At 41.9% G+C, this 16,410-nt stretch overlaps 1 protein-coding gene across 1 annotated transcript in view; it reads left to right on the forward strand.

Annotated features, from left to right (window-relative positions):
- The window catches only part of glis2b (GLIS family zinc finger 2b), a 29,835-nt gene extending 15,265 nt beyond the window's left edge, over positions 1-14,570 (forward strand). The window contains exons 2-7 of the mRNA XM_063018878.1: positions 7,797-8,009; positions 8,147-8,277; positions 10,708-10,884; positions 12,975-13,108; positions 13,192-13,310; positions 13,901-14,570. Coding sequence (XP_062874948.1) covers positions 7,820-8,009; positions 8,147-8,277; positions 10,708-10,884; positions 12,975-13,108; positions 13,192-13,310; positions 13,901-14,544 — 1,395 coding nt within the window. The 5' untranslated portion in view covers positions 7,797-7,819 and the 3' untranslated portion in view covers positions 14,545-14,570. The remainder of the gene's footprint in view (positions 1-7,796; positions 8,010-8,146; positions 8,278-10,707; positions 10,885-12,974; positions 13,109-13,191; positions 13,311-13,900) is intronic.
- Positions 14,571-16,410: the final 1,840 nt, after the last annotated feature.

A 16,410-nucleotide genomic window follows, 5' to 3' on the forward strand; every position in this document is an offset into this window, starting at 1 on the left:
TGCTGTTTTAAAATCTCGGCTCTGCTACTGCAGGCTGGGCACCCACACAAACAATGATTGGCTTGTTGTTCAGGGAGTGTGCCGAAGGTGATTCCTCATAACTGATATAATCACGACCTCTGCTGGCTGATTGATGGCGTCTGCCCAGAGCCGGGGAACACTGTGATCAGGGTGTGACTCTCCATGCGCAAAGCAGTCGGCTACTGCACACGTGTCGGAGGGGGCGTGTGCTAGTCACGGCTCTCCTCAGTCAGAGTGGAGGTCAATATCAGTAGAGCGGTAGTGTAACGCAATGTGGTAATTGGATCTGCGTAGATTGGAAGGAAAATTTGGGGAAAAAAGAACCCCCCACAAATTCATTAACGGGTGGCGCAGAGGTCTATTATGCTAGTTAACCAATGCTGAGATCCTGGTTCGAATCTCTGTGTTGCCATCAAGTGTGTCTGTAGAGTGCCAGACCAGGCTGGTGGCCCAGCTGAAGCTTGAACCCTGTTTTCTTCAGTGGTGGGTTGACGTATCACTTTAGGTGCTTCAGTGCAGAGTTATGAAGACTAAAAGTAATAAATAATTTTTAAAGCTTTAGTGATTTTTGTTTTGTATCATTTATTCAGTGTACGCACTAATCAGTTCTAAGCTATTGCCTTGCTCAGAAATTACCTGCATTTGTCTTTGTACTGATTATTACAGAATGCATAGTTCCTATTGTTATTAGCAGCTACTTTAAGATTTTACTTTGAGATTTAGAAAGTTACCCTCTTTCTCCAAAACTCTCTAAAGCTCTAGTAGGCCCCACCCCTGGTTTAAAACCACTGACACATAACTCCATTATACTTTTATAGGGCCACTGTCTGTTGCTCGAATGAAGGATGAATACAGCTCAGAGGACTGAACACATCTGTGTTTCTTATGTGTCTGTGCCAAGAATGTGATATTGGAGACCCACGCCCTCTCTCTGGGTTGCTGGGACAGCAGCCCAAATGGTGTAAAAGGGCTCAGAGGGGGAGCGCTCCTGGAGACCATCTCCCAGGGCTAGAAAAGAGGGGAGATTTAGTTACAGTTTAAGTCATGGGTATTTGCAAAGAAACTCAAACAGGTCTGAATTTTTATATCCATGCTTAAAATACTCATAAATGTGCAGGCTTTTATTTAAATCTCTGACTATTTTGTTGTAAGGTAATGAATTGTCCAAATCATCATGGTGGTGTGTGCCACCTGGTGCCTCAGTGGCGAGGTAGCACTCACCACCATCATTTAAACCAAAAAGATCTTTTTTATTTTATTCTGTATAGTTCCTTGACATGTTGAATCTGAGCCATGGTATATTTAAACTGTTACATTGGCTGTATCTTTTATTTTTCATTTTTTATTTGGTCATCGAACAGCTTTGAAAGCCTGTTCAAAAGGAAATATAATTTATACCGTAACCAGGCAGTTAATACTGGTGTCACTTTGAAGTCGCTACTCCCCCTTTAGTCCCCTGCACACCACAGCATCCTCAAACCCCTTCGTCCAGCCTCTGTGGCGTATGTTTACCTTGCTAGGGAAAGGGGTGAAGGAGGGGCCTGGCACAGGGGGACAATGCACCCTTTCAAAGGCCTGCCGACAGCACAGAAAGGTGAGGAAGTCCACGTGGGGCCAAAGCAACACCCTCTGCCTAAACTTCACATAAACCCGCCACTCTCTTTCTGGCTTAAAGATCGCCAGCACCCCTGACACACAGAACACTAGACTGTTTGTTCTGAGGAGGGCATTGCCCGGCTTTTAGTCAGTGCAGTCAGTCACTGAGGTATCCTGAGGTGAAATAACACACTGTTGAGTGTCCTCACCTATCTGAAATGCTGTGGCCAATAAAGGCTCAGAACAATTTGCACTCAATGTCTGATATTATGAATGGGTTGCCAACAGATTCCTAGTACGTTTTTTCCCCCCAAATCATAACGGTATTTTGGTAAAAGTAGTAACCAAACTTCATATTTACTTGTGTTAGTTTTCTCTGTAGAATATCATTTCTAATCCCAACTTCTTGTCTGCACTTTTTCGAAATATGCTTGGACACAGACTGTTCCGAGGATGGATGTGAAGGTTTCGGCGGAGCTAATTAAACAGGGGACGAGATGATTTATTACAGCTGTTCTCTGCCATGGGCCTGTAATGTTTTGCACATGGACCTCATAACCCATGTGAGAAGGCCTTTTGTTTTGGGATTCTTCTCTGGATGAAGCCATAATGAGGAGGCGCTTCGGAACAGAGCTGTAGTCCTGCTGTCAGAGCAGTCAGGTCAGATTTCAGTGACATAGATCAACAAAAAAGGGTTCTTTTCAGTATCAGCTTTGGACAAACACCAAACACAAGTAGTGGTAGATATGGTATACAGCCAAATGTATATCACCTGAACTTAAAGTGATGGTTTTGTATGGAGCCTTGACCTCAATCTTAATATCCATGGTATGAATTAAAATATTGATCGTGAGCCAGGCCTTCTTGTCTATTATCAATGCCTGATGTTACAAATTATTTGGATTGAATGGGCACAGTTTCCCTCAGACACACACTGCCAGTCTTTTCAAGGCTGGTAATGCCTGAAGGGAGAGGGCAACTTAATATTATGCACAAAGTTTTAGACTGAGATGCCTACCAAGTGACTTGGCACATACTTTTAGCCATAAAATACGAAATTGAGCTATGAGGTCTAAATTGCTAAAATATTGGTAATGAGATGACTGTGTATCAACACACAGTGCATCAAACCCTTTAGTGAATGGGATACATAGTCACAGACCAGTCCAAGTGCCCATGCAATCCTGTCCACCGTTGGTTGCATTTACAATGGGCACGCAGGCATCGGAACTGGATCTCGGAGGAATGAAAGAGGGTTGACTGCCCCTGTATTTTCCAAGATCTGTGTATGTATGGCCTGGCATCCACTTTACAACACAGAAGTTAAATGATCTGCTGGTAATGTCTTCTTTAGATGTCCATGTCATGGATCAGAGCTGTTATTACAGCATAATAGGCTTCATTTCAGGCTGATATAGCAGATTTTTCCCATTTTGATTATTCTGTCTACTCTCTGCAATGCACTAGTTAAACTGGCAGCAAAACAGTCCCAGAGAATACTTTGTACTTATGGACAATCTTGGGACCTGATGTTGCTTAGAAATAGTTCCAAGTAACATTCCTGAGTTGTGAAATTCTATGGTCCTCTTTCTTAGATCTGTACAAAGCTTTACAGATTTTTTTATGTTGGTACAGTCTAACTGGAGCCATATTTATATGGACACAGAAGTCACTGGCTATCGTCAATCCATCACTAAAGAAACGTTACCTAAACAATAATAATCTAAGCATATTTCTGTCCCCTTCCATACAGACAATACAAAGTCACATTTGGGATCTCTATGGACAAAGAATTTCAGTAAAACTCAGTGTCCAAGACTACTGTCACACATGCCGCTTACAAACATATGTAAACTATTGCAATCCAACAGAAAGGAATAATTGGGAATCATAGATGGACTTGTTTGGACATTTTTTACTGGGATCTTTGTTTGGATAGACAAATCTTTACATTCGAAGATCTGTAGATCATTCTTATTCTGCCAAGTGCCAGCCTGTGTCGTATTTGCTGACTGCTGAATTCTTTGCTCTTAATAATGGACCCTAATAGGCAATATCTGCCCTTCACTTTCATATCTTCTCCATCAGTGGTAAAGTTAGTGTTTTTTTTTTATTTTGTTGTTTTTTATATTGAGCTTAAGTCCCATCTTTTCTTAAACTTTCCACATAAGGGCCTTCAGGTCTTCTTGACAGAAAAGCATAATTTAAAGCTCATAGGTAAAGACGGACCGTGAAGTGTCCTGTGTAATATGCAATTTGCTGTGAAATTCAAATTTTGCGATTTAACATTTTTCATTTGTGTAGCGTTCAAGTGCCTCACATTTACTGGTTAATTTGGACTATGAGACGGTTCTAGCAATCCTATGGCAATTCAGTTAGCAATCGGTTAGTCAAAATGTCCAAGCAGTCAAAGTCTAAAGCACCTAAAAACACAACTAGGGTAACTGAAATAAAACTCCCAACCAATTTTTTGGAGGCAGAGGCGACAAGTATTTTCGTATTTGAGTCACTGAATGTTTTAGGTTTACATTCAACTATTAAAGAAGGCTGTGCTGTGTATTGTAACATCCATTTATTCTATCATTCAGTTTATGAGTGTAATTTATTGACTGTCGTAAAATGTGGCACTTTAAAAAACTCTTTTAAAATCCGTGAAATCTGGGATTTTTGAAAAACGAGGTCCATGAAATTAAGCACATTTTTCAGTGAATTTAGTAGGGCCCTACCGATAGGTGTATTGGTGATGAAAGCTTAGTGGGTACACATTCACATGTGCACACGTGTGTGTGTGTGTGTGAGGTAGAGAAACACCAGGAGAGCAAGCAATCTTTTGAAGTCCCAGACATACCCAGTGAACCTTGTGTGCTGGAGCTGCATAACATGACAAAGCTGCAGGGGTCATTTTCCTGACTTACAGCTACAGAACATGTGGGGGTTTGTGTGTGAGTTTGTACGTTTATCCACATCAGCGTGCAGGGAGCTGAGGCATTACCGAGCTGGATGGGTCTGGTTATGTGGTTCTGCCCTTCAGATGGTGACTCTTGGAGCGGAGAAAGTGCAAGTTATGGAATTTGGGTCTTTTTGTGTAGAACAGCTGGACAGACAGACCAACAGTTGAGAGATAAAGAAAATTGCAACCGGCAAAATAGTGTAGGGTTGTGCAGTGGTGTCATGGGGGTAGCAGTATGTGTGTGTTTCAGAAAGGGGGGGGGGTACTGCTGGGTCAGGTTGGCCATCTGGATTGGATTGCAGACATTCTTTTAAACTAGCGTGCGAGCAAAGGTCAGCGGGGTGGAGAAAGCTTATGGATAAGTGTGATTTTGAGCATGTGGATGAGTGTGAACATGCAGGATTTTGTTCCTTTACATTGCCAGTGTATATACACAAGGCGAGTTAGCAAAATGTTTGACTGGTGACCGCTGTGCTTAAATTTCCAACGTGGCTTTGTTCCTCACAGCTTGCAAAGGTTTGATGTGAACGTTTAGACTGCAATTTCTAAATAAAATGAAGTAAACACATTCTGTACTGGCAACAAACATTTTTAGATCAAAACAACATTTACTGTTTCTTGCTAAATTTGACATTGATGGAAAAATATAAAAATGTGGTGTGTGTAAACGTTATAGCACATTTATTTTTATGTTTTATTGTAAATAAAAAGGCAAATAAGTAAAAAAAAAATGCACTAAAAACACAATGCGTGTTTTCTGTACAGGATGTTTATCTTAATATTATTAAGAAAATCAACACTATGGAATTTAACCAGGGGTGTCCAAACTTTTGCACAAGGCTCTAGAGTCAGACATTATTGCAGTCAAGTCAAAACTGAATACAGGTGACCATATGTCCTTATGAATAGTGTTTCTCCAGAACATTCCGTCTTCTGTTTGGGTCTTAAGGCCTCCTGATGACTTGTTCATTTTCTCTTTAATTGTGTCCGTCCATCTTGTTGCTGGTCATCCTCTTCCTCTTTTACCTTTAACGCTTCCAAGCATAACTGCCTTTTTAATGATAGTTTTTTTAAATGCGAGATAACTTCAGTTTGGTTATCTGGGCTTGGAGTGACAGGTTAGGATTGATTTGGTTGGTCAAGGATCAATTTCTTTGTCTTCGCCATCCGAGGAACTCAAAAGTCTCTGTCAGCATTAAAGTTATAAAGGCATCAATAATCTTCCTGTCCTGCTTTTTTATTGTATTGCTTTCACATCCATAAAGAACTACAGAGAAAACCAGAGTCTGGACAGTTCTTTGTTTGGAGATGATTGCCTTCTTGACACAAGTAGTAATACTGCCCACCACTTCAGTGACATCTCTATTAATGAATGGTCCTTCCAGTTGTCATGACTGAAGTTCTATCCTTTCACTCTTGATCTTCTTTCTACAGTCATGTTTCTCTAATTTAATGTTCAGTGTAGTCATTTAAGAGTAAAGCTCGGTGGTCCTAAATTGACATGTGACATGCTTGCCGGCTGTCAGTTTGGTGCCACCACAAGTCAGCCACCACAAAATAGTTTTGGCAATGTCAAAAATTTTCAATCAAAATTTAACAGTATGGCTGTTATGAAGTTTGACCAGTATGAGGATGGCAGAGGATGACCGCAAACTAATGTATGGAACTTCCTCAGTAGACAACAAGACTACTGAGTAGGGGTGTGCTATATCGTATCGTTCACGATAATACCGGTATAATTTTTAAAACGATACAAAAAATCCCATATCGTAATAATAGCCATATTCTGCGTTGTTTACGTAATGACGTCACACAGCTACGCAAATGGCGTACGTTTGTTAGGTGGGTCATTTGGGCACAGAAACGAGTATGGCGGAAAGCGGCACTGCAGTGGAGGAGCTCGTTCCAAAAACTCCAAGTCCACCATAAATTAATCTTTGGCAACCCAAACCCCAACCACCGCATTGCCGGCAACTTTTTTGCAGAAGTATTTCTGCATGCAGGTTTACACAGGGACGCAATTCATCAGCACACCTCCACCAACCAGTGCAGGAATACTCTTAACATTAATGTCAACCACCAACACAGAAGTAGTATTACTATTACTTAGTACTAATACCATACTGTACTTAGTAGTAATTGTGGCACGCTATGAGTAAAGGCGTCACTGGACTCTGCACGTTCCAGTGTTGCCAGATTGGGCAGGAAACAATTTAATAGCAGTTAAATAACACTTCTATTTTAAAGAAAATATTCTGTTTTAAAAAGCTGCAGCATTGAAGAAGGCTATTAAAAGTAAAGTCAATTTTCAATGCTGATTTGGCTTAATAGTGTCGGTCAGTCTGTATCATATTGTTAAAAGAAAATTAAAATTAGTTTTCCATGCATTCACACTGGCATGTTCTGGGGTTCAATTGAGTGTCATCATTACACACAAGTTGGCAGCCAAATGATAAAGTATTGCAAAGGAATATCTTTGAAATTCTTCCTCATAATGTTAAGGTTGCTATATTTAGTTTTTTTACTTGTCAGGGAAAATTAAGAGAAAAAAAGCTTATTAGTAGTATGCGGGTCTTCGTGATGTAATTCTACATGGCACTCACTGCCTGTATAGGTAAATGAGTGAGTGACCACATAAAAAAAGGTATCAGTTTCTGTGTGACCCCTGTGTGAGCAATGGTCTCAGTCTGGCCACCCCTATGGAAATTGTCTGACTGCCATTACATTATGTTACATTATTTTTACTGGAAAGACAAAATACAGAAAATTTAAAATTTTAATAAAAGTACCTGTAAAAAATTTGGAACATGTAGCTTTGTCTCAGAAGTGTCTTTTTGTTATTATCCTATGGGATAAAAAAATATCGAGATATATATCATATATCGCCGTTCAGCGAAAAAATATCGAGATATTATTTTTGATCCATATCGCCCAGCCCTACTACTGAGTAAACATGGCTTTATATTTCCTGCCACAGACGGCTGAGATTTGCTGGGTTTTAAACTTGCTCTGCTTACAATGGGACAAAAGCTTTCCTGTTCTGCCAGATTTGAGCTTATATATATATATTCCTTTATGTCACATGGTAACAATCTATGCTGACCCAGCTGATTGTCATATTTTCAGAAAACCCCACCTAGCCATGATTTATCATTAACTATGTTGGTATGTTGGGTGGTTTATTACATTAACCAAACTCTTTCTGTTTCTATACATTATTTTGCTAAAGGTCACAGACGCTGGGCTGTAGCCATGCTCTCCTTGGACGAGCCGCTGGACCTGAAACTGCCCAGGGGGCACGTTAATGGGCATGATCGAAGTTCCAGGTCACCACCCACCCTGACCCCTTCTCCTATCCATGCTAAGAGGGCTGGACATCTGCATATGGCCGATGATGGGACGGTGGACATTGTTCCAGCTTCCCCTGCTTCTTCTCACACAGGTAAACACAACACTCAGTCTTTGTTTATAATAAGAACTACTAACATCCACCATGTCACCTAACAAGCAGGATATGCTTTTATAAAGGTTTACCTATAAAATATTGAATAGTAATACATTTTTTGTGTGTGTGTGTAGGCTTGCCCATGGAACGGCCTGAAGCATACACACCCCCTGCAGTAGACCTCAGTATGTCCCCATCTTCACGCCACACACCCTGCTCTCCTGAGCTGGCCAATGGAAATGGCTCCTCTCACATCTTCTCTGGGGTGAGTAAAAGAAGCCTACTAAGCCTGCTAAGTAAATATGGAGCAGTTGTTACTGGAGCACTTCCTAACATACTTTGCATGTTCTTCCCGTGTCTGTGTGGGGTTTTTTTTGCAAGTGAGGTGATTTGGAGATACAAAACTTTTTACAGCAAATTGCATATTACACGGGAAACGGCTCATTTCATGGTCCCGGATGCGATTTTCATGGCCATAAATTAGGTGGACCTTAGGTATTAGGGACCAACTCTAAAGTTCTGCAAGGTGAAGAGACTCCAACTACCAAACCTACCAAACTACTTCAAATACCGGCATGTAGAACCTGCGTGCAATTTAATGATTAAAAGCTGTATCGACTAGAGCAGTGGTTCTCATCTTTCAGTGATTTTTAAGGCCGGTTCACCCCACCATTGTACTGTTTCCCCCCAAAAACTTTAAGAACTTGATGCAGGGACAGGAGTATTTGGTACGTCATTTACTCATATAATGCAGAACACAATAGATAAAAGAAATGTAAATAAAGGTAACCCATGTGACTATGCTTTTTACATTTTACATTTGTTTCATGTGCTCAGTGGTAAATTATGCTAGCTCACTACCACTGAGACCCAGGATTCGAATCCCCAGCGATGCTATCGGCTGGTCGGGCGTCTACATAGACATGATTGGCTATGTTGGAATGTGTGTGTGTTTTTCAGTCATCCTACATTTGTGTTTATGTAGTTAACACCAAGTATAAGCTCAACCTTAATGCTCTTAATAGCACATGATAGCCATCATGCTTCCAAATTGTTAGCAGTCATGTGACGATGAAGCATTACAATTAAAAGGGCAAAAAGCTGCACATTGGGAGAAATAGTAAAAAATCCAAAAATGAAGTAGTAAAACAGCATCTGGGTTTAATGAAGAACTTCATGCTTAAACTTTGACTCAGACAATGGTTAGGCTGAGCTGTGAACAACAGAAAACAGGACGACTCTTACACAGCCTTCCCACACACACAGTAATACTGTTAGCTTCAGTGAATCAGCCTGATATTCTAGGAGAGGAAGGGGGTTCTTATTAAATACCCCCATGTGTTCATTCACTGAAGCATTTTTCTTGTTTCCTCTCCCAGGCCCAGTATATGGGACACAGGGGTAAATCAGATTTAGCACGAGATACGAGCATGCAGACCTCACGCTGCTTAATTTAATTCTGTCACAATTTAATTGAGGTATTGCTGGCTGTGCTCAATCAACAGCCTGAAACTCGCAGACCCTCTGCGGCCATCAGCGACATCTATGCTCTCAGATATGATGCTGTACAGTTCGTAATTATACATACCCTGGCTCAGTATTAGTCTTGAGCAGTAGCCTGGCTACAGATATTAAGAAACCCTAAATAATAATAATTATTATTATTAGGGCCTTACTAAACTCACGGAAATCACAGATTTAAAAAAATGCCGGCCATTAAATAACACTCATAAATAAGACTTATAAATTGAATAATAGAATAAATGGATAGCCGTAAATTAGGTCGGGCCTTAATTATAACAATAATAATAGTAATAATAGTAATAATAATAAATAAATGACTGTGGCTGCCTCCTCTGGTCACAGTATGTAAAAAGTTATTGCTTATATGTTGTGATTGCTTATACCTGCCTTGTATGCACCAAACCCAGTGTGACCCTGATCAAAATCAATACATAATACTACTACTACCACCTCTACCACTAACACTATTGCTACTACTACTACTAATAATAATGATAAAAACATTGTCTGACAGCTTTATCTATTTGTATTATATTTTAGAAGTAGATCTGGTGTAGTTAAGGGCAGTTGTAGCCTAGTGGTTAAGGTATTCGACTAGTAATCAAAATGTTGCTGGTTCAAGCCCCACCACTGCCAGGTTGCAAACTGTTGGGCCCCTGAGCAAGGCCCATAACCCTTTGCACTTGCACAACTAACAATTAGTATTTTCGGTACCCAAATGATTAAAAAGTGTCATCAATAGAAGAGGTGGTGTAATACAGTGGTAAACACGCCTCTGTTCCGCCTCTGAGTGTTGCAAGCATCAAATTCTAAACATGTTTATATGTATTTATACACTGAAGTGGTCAGAGGAAATCAGCTGTCCTAGCGAATGAACAAATCACAGATTCTTGGTTTTTATAACATTTTACAACATTTTCAGAAATGTGGTTTGTATAAACAATAGGCAAATGTGGAATTTGTGATTTGAAAGCATCCCATGTAACTATTAGTGCCAGTCAGATGCTAAGTCACAAGTGTGATGGGGAATCAAGCTGGCAAGAAGGGATTTTTGAATTTAGTGTAGGACAAATAACTGAAAATGTTCTTCAAACAAGCCAATGATGCTTTGCTAATCAAAAGCTCTAAATAAGAAATCTGAATAAACAGTTTTTCTGACTCACACTTGCAGGACTCTCATATCCGTTACGTTGAGGGAGGGGCTTCCTCACAAGCCTTTCAGTTCTTCATGCCGATTGGAGGAGGAGGGTTCCATCTGCCGTCCTCAATGTTTATCGGACAGCCAAAGGACAAACGGGCCTCACCTGACCTTTCAGCAGATGAGCAGCTGTCCTGCCACTGGAGGAAGGTAAAAAATATATTAAATCACGATTAATGGTTTAAAAAAGTGTAACTTTCATACTGTAAGGTGTGTACATTTATACAGGTCCTTCTCAAAAAATTAGCATATTGTGATAAAGTTCATTATTTTCCATAATGTAATGATAAAAATTAAACTTTCATATATTTTAGATTCATTGCACACCAACTGAAATATTTCAGGTCTTTTATTGTTTTAATACTGATGATTTTGGCATACAGCTCATGAAAACCCAAAATTCCTATCTCAAAAAATTAGCATATCATGAAAAGGTTCTCTAAACGAGCTATTAACCTAATCATCTGAATCAACGAATTAACTCTAAACACCTGCAAAAGATTCCTGAGGCTTTTAAAAACTCCCAGCCTGGTTCATTACTCAAAACTGCAATCATGGGTAAGACTGCCGACCTGACTGCTGTCCAGAAGGCCATCATTGACACCCTCAAGCAAGAGGGTAAGACACAGAAAGAAATTTCTGAACGAATAGGCTGTTCCCAGAGTGCTGTATCAAGGCACCTCAGTGGGAAGTCTGTGGGAAGGAAAAAGTGTGGCAGAAAACGCTGCACAACGAGAAGAGGTGACCGGACCCTGAGGAAGATTGTGGAGAAGGGCCGATTCCAGACCTTGGAGGACCTGCGGAAGCAGTGGACTGAGTCTGGAGTAGAAACATCCAGAGCCACCGTGCACAGGCGTGTGCAGGAAATGGGCTACAGGTGCCGCATTCCCCAGGTCAAGCCACTTTTGAACCAGAAACAGCGGCAGAAGCGCCTGACCTGGGCTACAGAGAAGCAGCACTGGACTGTTGCTCAGTGGTCCAAAGTACTGTTTTCGGAAATCAAGGTGCCAGAGTCTGGAGGAAGACTGGGGAGAAGGAAATGCCAAAATGCCTGAAGTCCAGTGTCAAGTACCCACAGTCAGTGATGGTCTGGGGTGCCATGTCAGCTGCTGGTGTTGGTCCACTGTGTTTTATCAAGGGCAGGGTCAATGCAGCTAGCTATCAGGAGATTTTGGAGCACTTCATGCTTCCATCTGCTGAAAAGCTTTATGGAGATGAAGATTTCATTTTTCAGCACGACCTGGCACCTGCTCACAGTGCCAAAACCACTGGTGAATGGTTTACTGACCATGGTATTACTGTGCTCAATTGGCCTGCCAACTCTCCTGACCTGAACCCCATAGAGAATCTGTGGGATATTGTGAAGAGAAAGTTGAGAGACACAAGACCCAACACTCTGGATGAGCTTAAGGCCACTATCGAAGCATCCTGGGCCTCCATAACACCTCAGCAGTGCCACAGGCTGATTGCCTCCATGCCACGCCGCATTGAAGCAGTCATTTCTGCAAAAGGATTCCCGACCAAGTATTGAGTGCATAACTGAACATAATTATTTGAAGGTTGACTTTTTTTGTATTAAAAACACTTTTCTTTTATTGGTCGGATGAAATATGCTAATTTTTTGAGATAGGAATTTTGGGTTTTCATGAGCTGTATGCCAAAATCATCAGTATTAAAACAATAAAAGACCTGAAATATTTCAGTTGGTGTGCAATGAATCTAAAATATATGAAAGTTTAATTTTTATCATTACATTATGGAAAATAATGAACTTTATCACAATATGCTAATTTTTTGAGAAGGACCTGTATATACTGATGAACATTAGGACCACTCCAGCCAAATTTTCCCCCAGCACACTTAATTACATGCATTGCTAATGTACGAGAGCAGTTGCGCGGCACAGTGGCTAAGTGGGTAGCACTGTTGCCTCACAGCAAGAAGGTCCTGGGTTCGATCCCCAGGTGGGGCGGTCCGGGTCCTTTCTGTGTGGAGTTTGAATCTTCTCCCCGTGTCTGCGTGGGTTTCCTTCGGGTGCTCCGGTTTCCTCCCACAGTCCAAAGACATGCAAGTGAGACACTAAATTGTCTGTGACTGTATTCGATATAACCCTGTAAACTGATGAATCTTGTGTAATGAGTAACTCCTGTTTCTGTCATGAATGTAACCAAAGTGTGTAAAACATGACATTAAAATCCAAACAAACGAGAGCAGTTTTAAAGTCCTGATCTCCTTTGCAGTGCCACATGCTTTTCGACTCCTTGCAAGATCTAGTGGACCATGTAAACGACTTTCATGTCAAGCCTGAGAAGGATTCTGGGTATTGTTGCCACTGGGAGGGCTGTGCTCGCAAAGGACGGGGCTTCAACGCAAGGTAGGAGGTACCTTCTTCTCAGAGATTCCATTATGTGTTGCACGGCAGATTTTAAAACTGGTCATTAATATTCTTCCCTGCAGGTACAAAATGTTAATCCACATTCGCACTCACACCAACGAGAAGCCTCACCGCTGCCCGACCTGCAACAAAAGCTTCTCGCGCTTGGAGAATCTCAAGATTCACAATCGTTCACACACAGGTTAGCAGGACTGTATACAAATACAGGTTTCTACACTATATGGTCAAAGGCATCCCATTTTGACATCATAGTCAAAAGTATGGGGACACCTGATCTTAAGTATGTTAGAATTTTTATTTCAAAATCATGTGTGTTTATATGGAATTGCCCTCTTTGCAACTATAAGCTTATATATAATCACTCTTCTGTGAAGGCTTTCCACAAGAATTTTGAGTGTGTCTGTGGGAATTTATGTTCATTCGGTCAAAAGAGCTTTTGTTAGAACAGATAATTATGCAATTATGAAAAGGCCTGGCTTGCAATCCGTGTTTTCATACATCCCATAACTTATAATGAGGGTTGAGATCAGGATTCTGCAGGCCACGAAAGTTCCTCCACTACAGACTCATTAAACCATGTCTTTAAGGACTGTACAGGGGTATACAAATTGCTAACCCTTGGCACAAATTAGAAAGCCTATAATGTATTTTATATAAAAAGCAATAGTGCCTAAAGTCAATACTTAGGAGGGTTGTTTACATACTTTTAGCCATATAGTGTATATTGATTTGATTGTGTAATCAATATCTAATGCTCTGCTACTCTTCTAGGAGAAAAGCCGTACATTTGCCCCTATGAAGGCTGCAACAAGCGCTATTCAAACTCCAGCGATCGCTTCAAGCACACACGCACACACTACGTGGACAAGCCATACTACTGCAAGATGGCCGGCTGTCTGAAGCGCTACACGGACCCGAGCTCGCTACGTAAACACATCAAGGCGCACGGGCATTTCGTGGCTTCGCAGGAGCAGCAGTCAAGTCCTGGAGGAGGAGGAGGGGGTAATGGCGGCTCGCCCATGATGAAGCCATCTCACATTTCGGGAAAAGAGTCCGAACTGAGCTACGCCCACATCATTTTCCCGGGTGCGGCGGCTGCTCTGCTAGGAGCATCTCTGCCTCGGAGTCCTCGACCCTTGGACCTAAGCATGTTGGGAAGTCCCACCTCACCGGTCCTGTCCTTTGGTGGAATGGCCAAGTCACCCCTCATGCCTTCTGCCTTCTCTGCGCTTGGATTCCCTGTGGTGCCCATGCTGGGCTCAAAGCGCAGGGCGCACTGTTCCAGTGTGAAGGACGGGGAGGATGAGAATCCCAGGGGCACCCTCAACCTCTCCACAGGGATGTCCCATGATCCCCTGTCCTGGGTGGTGATTCCTTCAGGCCCAGTAGTTCTAAAGCCAGCTGTGGTCAACTGATCTTTCAGCATTCCATGAGGAATGAAGGGGAGGGAGGGGGGTGGGGGTCTGCACAGGGGTTAAAGGTGAAGGGTGGAGCCGGGGAGAGGGGGTGGGTGGTTAGTGGAGTGGATTTCTAGGTTTAACAAATAAAAAGCAGGCCATATTTTCTTCACCATATTCACATCACTGTCATTTCAGTTTCATTCTTTAGTTTTGAGGGCAGAAAATAAACAGAAGGGGTTAAAATAATCAGAAAAACTAATGGGGAGGGGGGGGGGGGTAGCCAGCAGCTCTGCATTTACCACACGCCCTTATGTACACATGTAAGAGACATGTATGTCATGGCAGTCTGCCATCTACACAGACATGATTGGCTATGTCGAGAGGGCCAAACATCCTAGCCAGTGGGAGGTGTGGTTCCAAGCCCGGTTAAATATAAGAAAGGTTTGGCTTTAAGGTGATTGATACAAATCCAAGATTGTCATGACAAACATGTGCCATATAAGTGTATGTAAACTTTTCACTTAGATTGTAACAGGCACCACACCCCCTTTGATGATTCTTGAGGCCTTGTCACACTTAAACCCTGGGTAATTACTATGTTAACCTCATAACTTTACCAGCTTGAATCAAATCTTTTGAACCCTTATTATCCATCCATTAAGCTCCACAGTTGTCTCTTCAGGTGGGGGGCCAAGTGGTGCAGGGTCCTGCGGATCTAAATTTTGATCCCTTTCTTGGACACCATCCAATAGATTTGAACCCTGGATCCCGGTGATAGTGGGCTAGTGTAATTCATCGCTGCGCCACCCGAGTGCCCTGGTAAATGTATTTATCAGAATATACTATGTTTTGTAGAAACAGCCAGATTAATAGCACAGCTGAATATTCAAACTCCAGAGTTCAGCATTGGGCCACTGCTATTCACAAATCCTGTTAAATTAGAAGTAAATACCCACGTTAAAGTGTGAACAAGGCTTAAGTTTCATTAAAGCACTGGAACAAGTGTGTAGCGCCTGATTTAGTCAGGCTGGAAGGGTGCCCTCCAAAGTTTAGATTAGGAGCCATGTAGTTCAGAGGACAATCAGAGCATCACACCGGGCTATTGTAGATTTTATTCTCCCAGACATACGAAGACATTTGCATTATTTACTAGCTACATGGAAACCTCACATTTGCTGCTGTCTAGCTGACTGCTCTTAGCTAGGGAAGAAATAGAAAGTCAAACAGCGCTACTCAGAAAGCAACAGACACGAAACTCAACTGAGTTTTAAGGCAGACAATGGTTGAACGTGTACAGCTGAACATTAGCTCCCAGCTCAGAGAGGACTGGGGCACTAGTGAGGCCAGTACACCACCTGCTGGACGTTTAGTTTACTGTCCTGTAAATGCTACATGCTAGTACAGCATAGCAACAACTGACGCTGCTCAGGCGTGGAAACTGCCCGAGCATTACACACAAACAAAAGAACATAACTGTACAAGCACTGTGTTCATGCTAGTACAACATAAAACACAACAGAAGGTGAACTGACGCTGCACAGGTGTGGAAAACGCCTGTGCATTACACATAAAAACGTAACTGTAAATGCTACATGCTAGTACAGCATAGCAATAAGACGCTGCAAAGGTGCGGGAACTGCCACTCACACTCTCTCTTTCTCTCTCTCTCTCTCTCTCTCTCACACACACACACACACACACTCACACTCTCTCTCTCTCACACACTCACACTCTCTCTCTCTCTCTCTCTCTCTCTCACACACACACACACACTCTCTCTTTCTCTCTCTCTCACACACACACTCTCTTTCTCTCTCTCTCTCACACACACACTCTCACACACACACTCTCTCTCACACACACTCTCAAACTCAAAAGAAG

This window comes from Trichomycterus rosablanca, chromosome 22, assembly GCF_030014385.1.
Source record: "Trichomycterus rosablanca isolate fTriRos1 chromosome 22, fTriRos1.hap1, whole genome shotgun sequence".
NCBI classification, from domain to species: domain Eukaryota; kingdom Metazoa; phylum Chordata; class Actinopteri; order Siluriformes; family Trichomycteridae; genus Trichomycterus; species Trichomycterus rosablanca.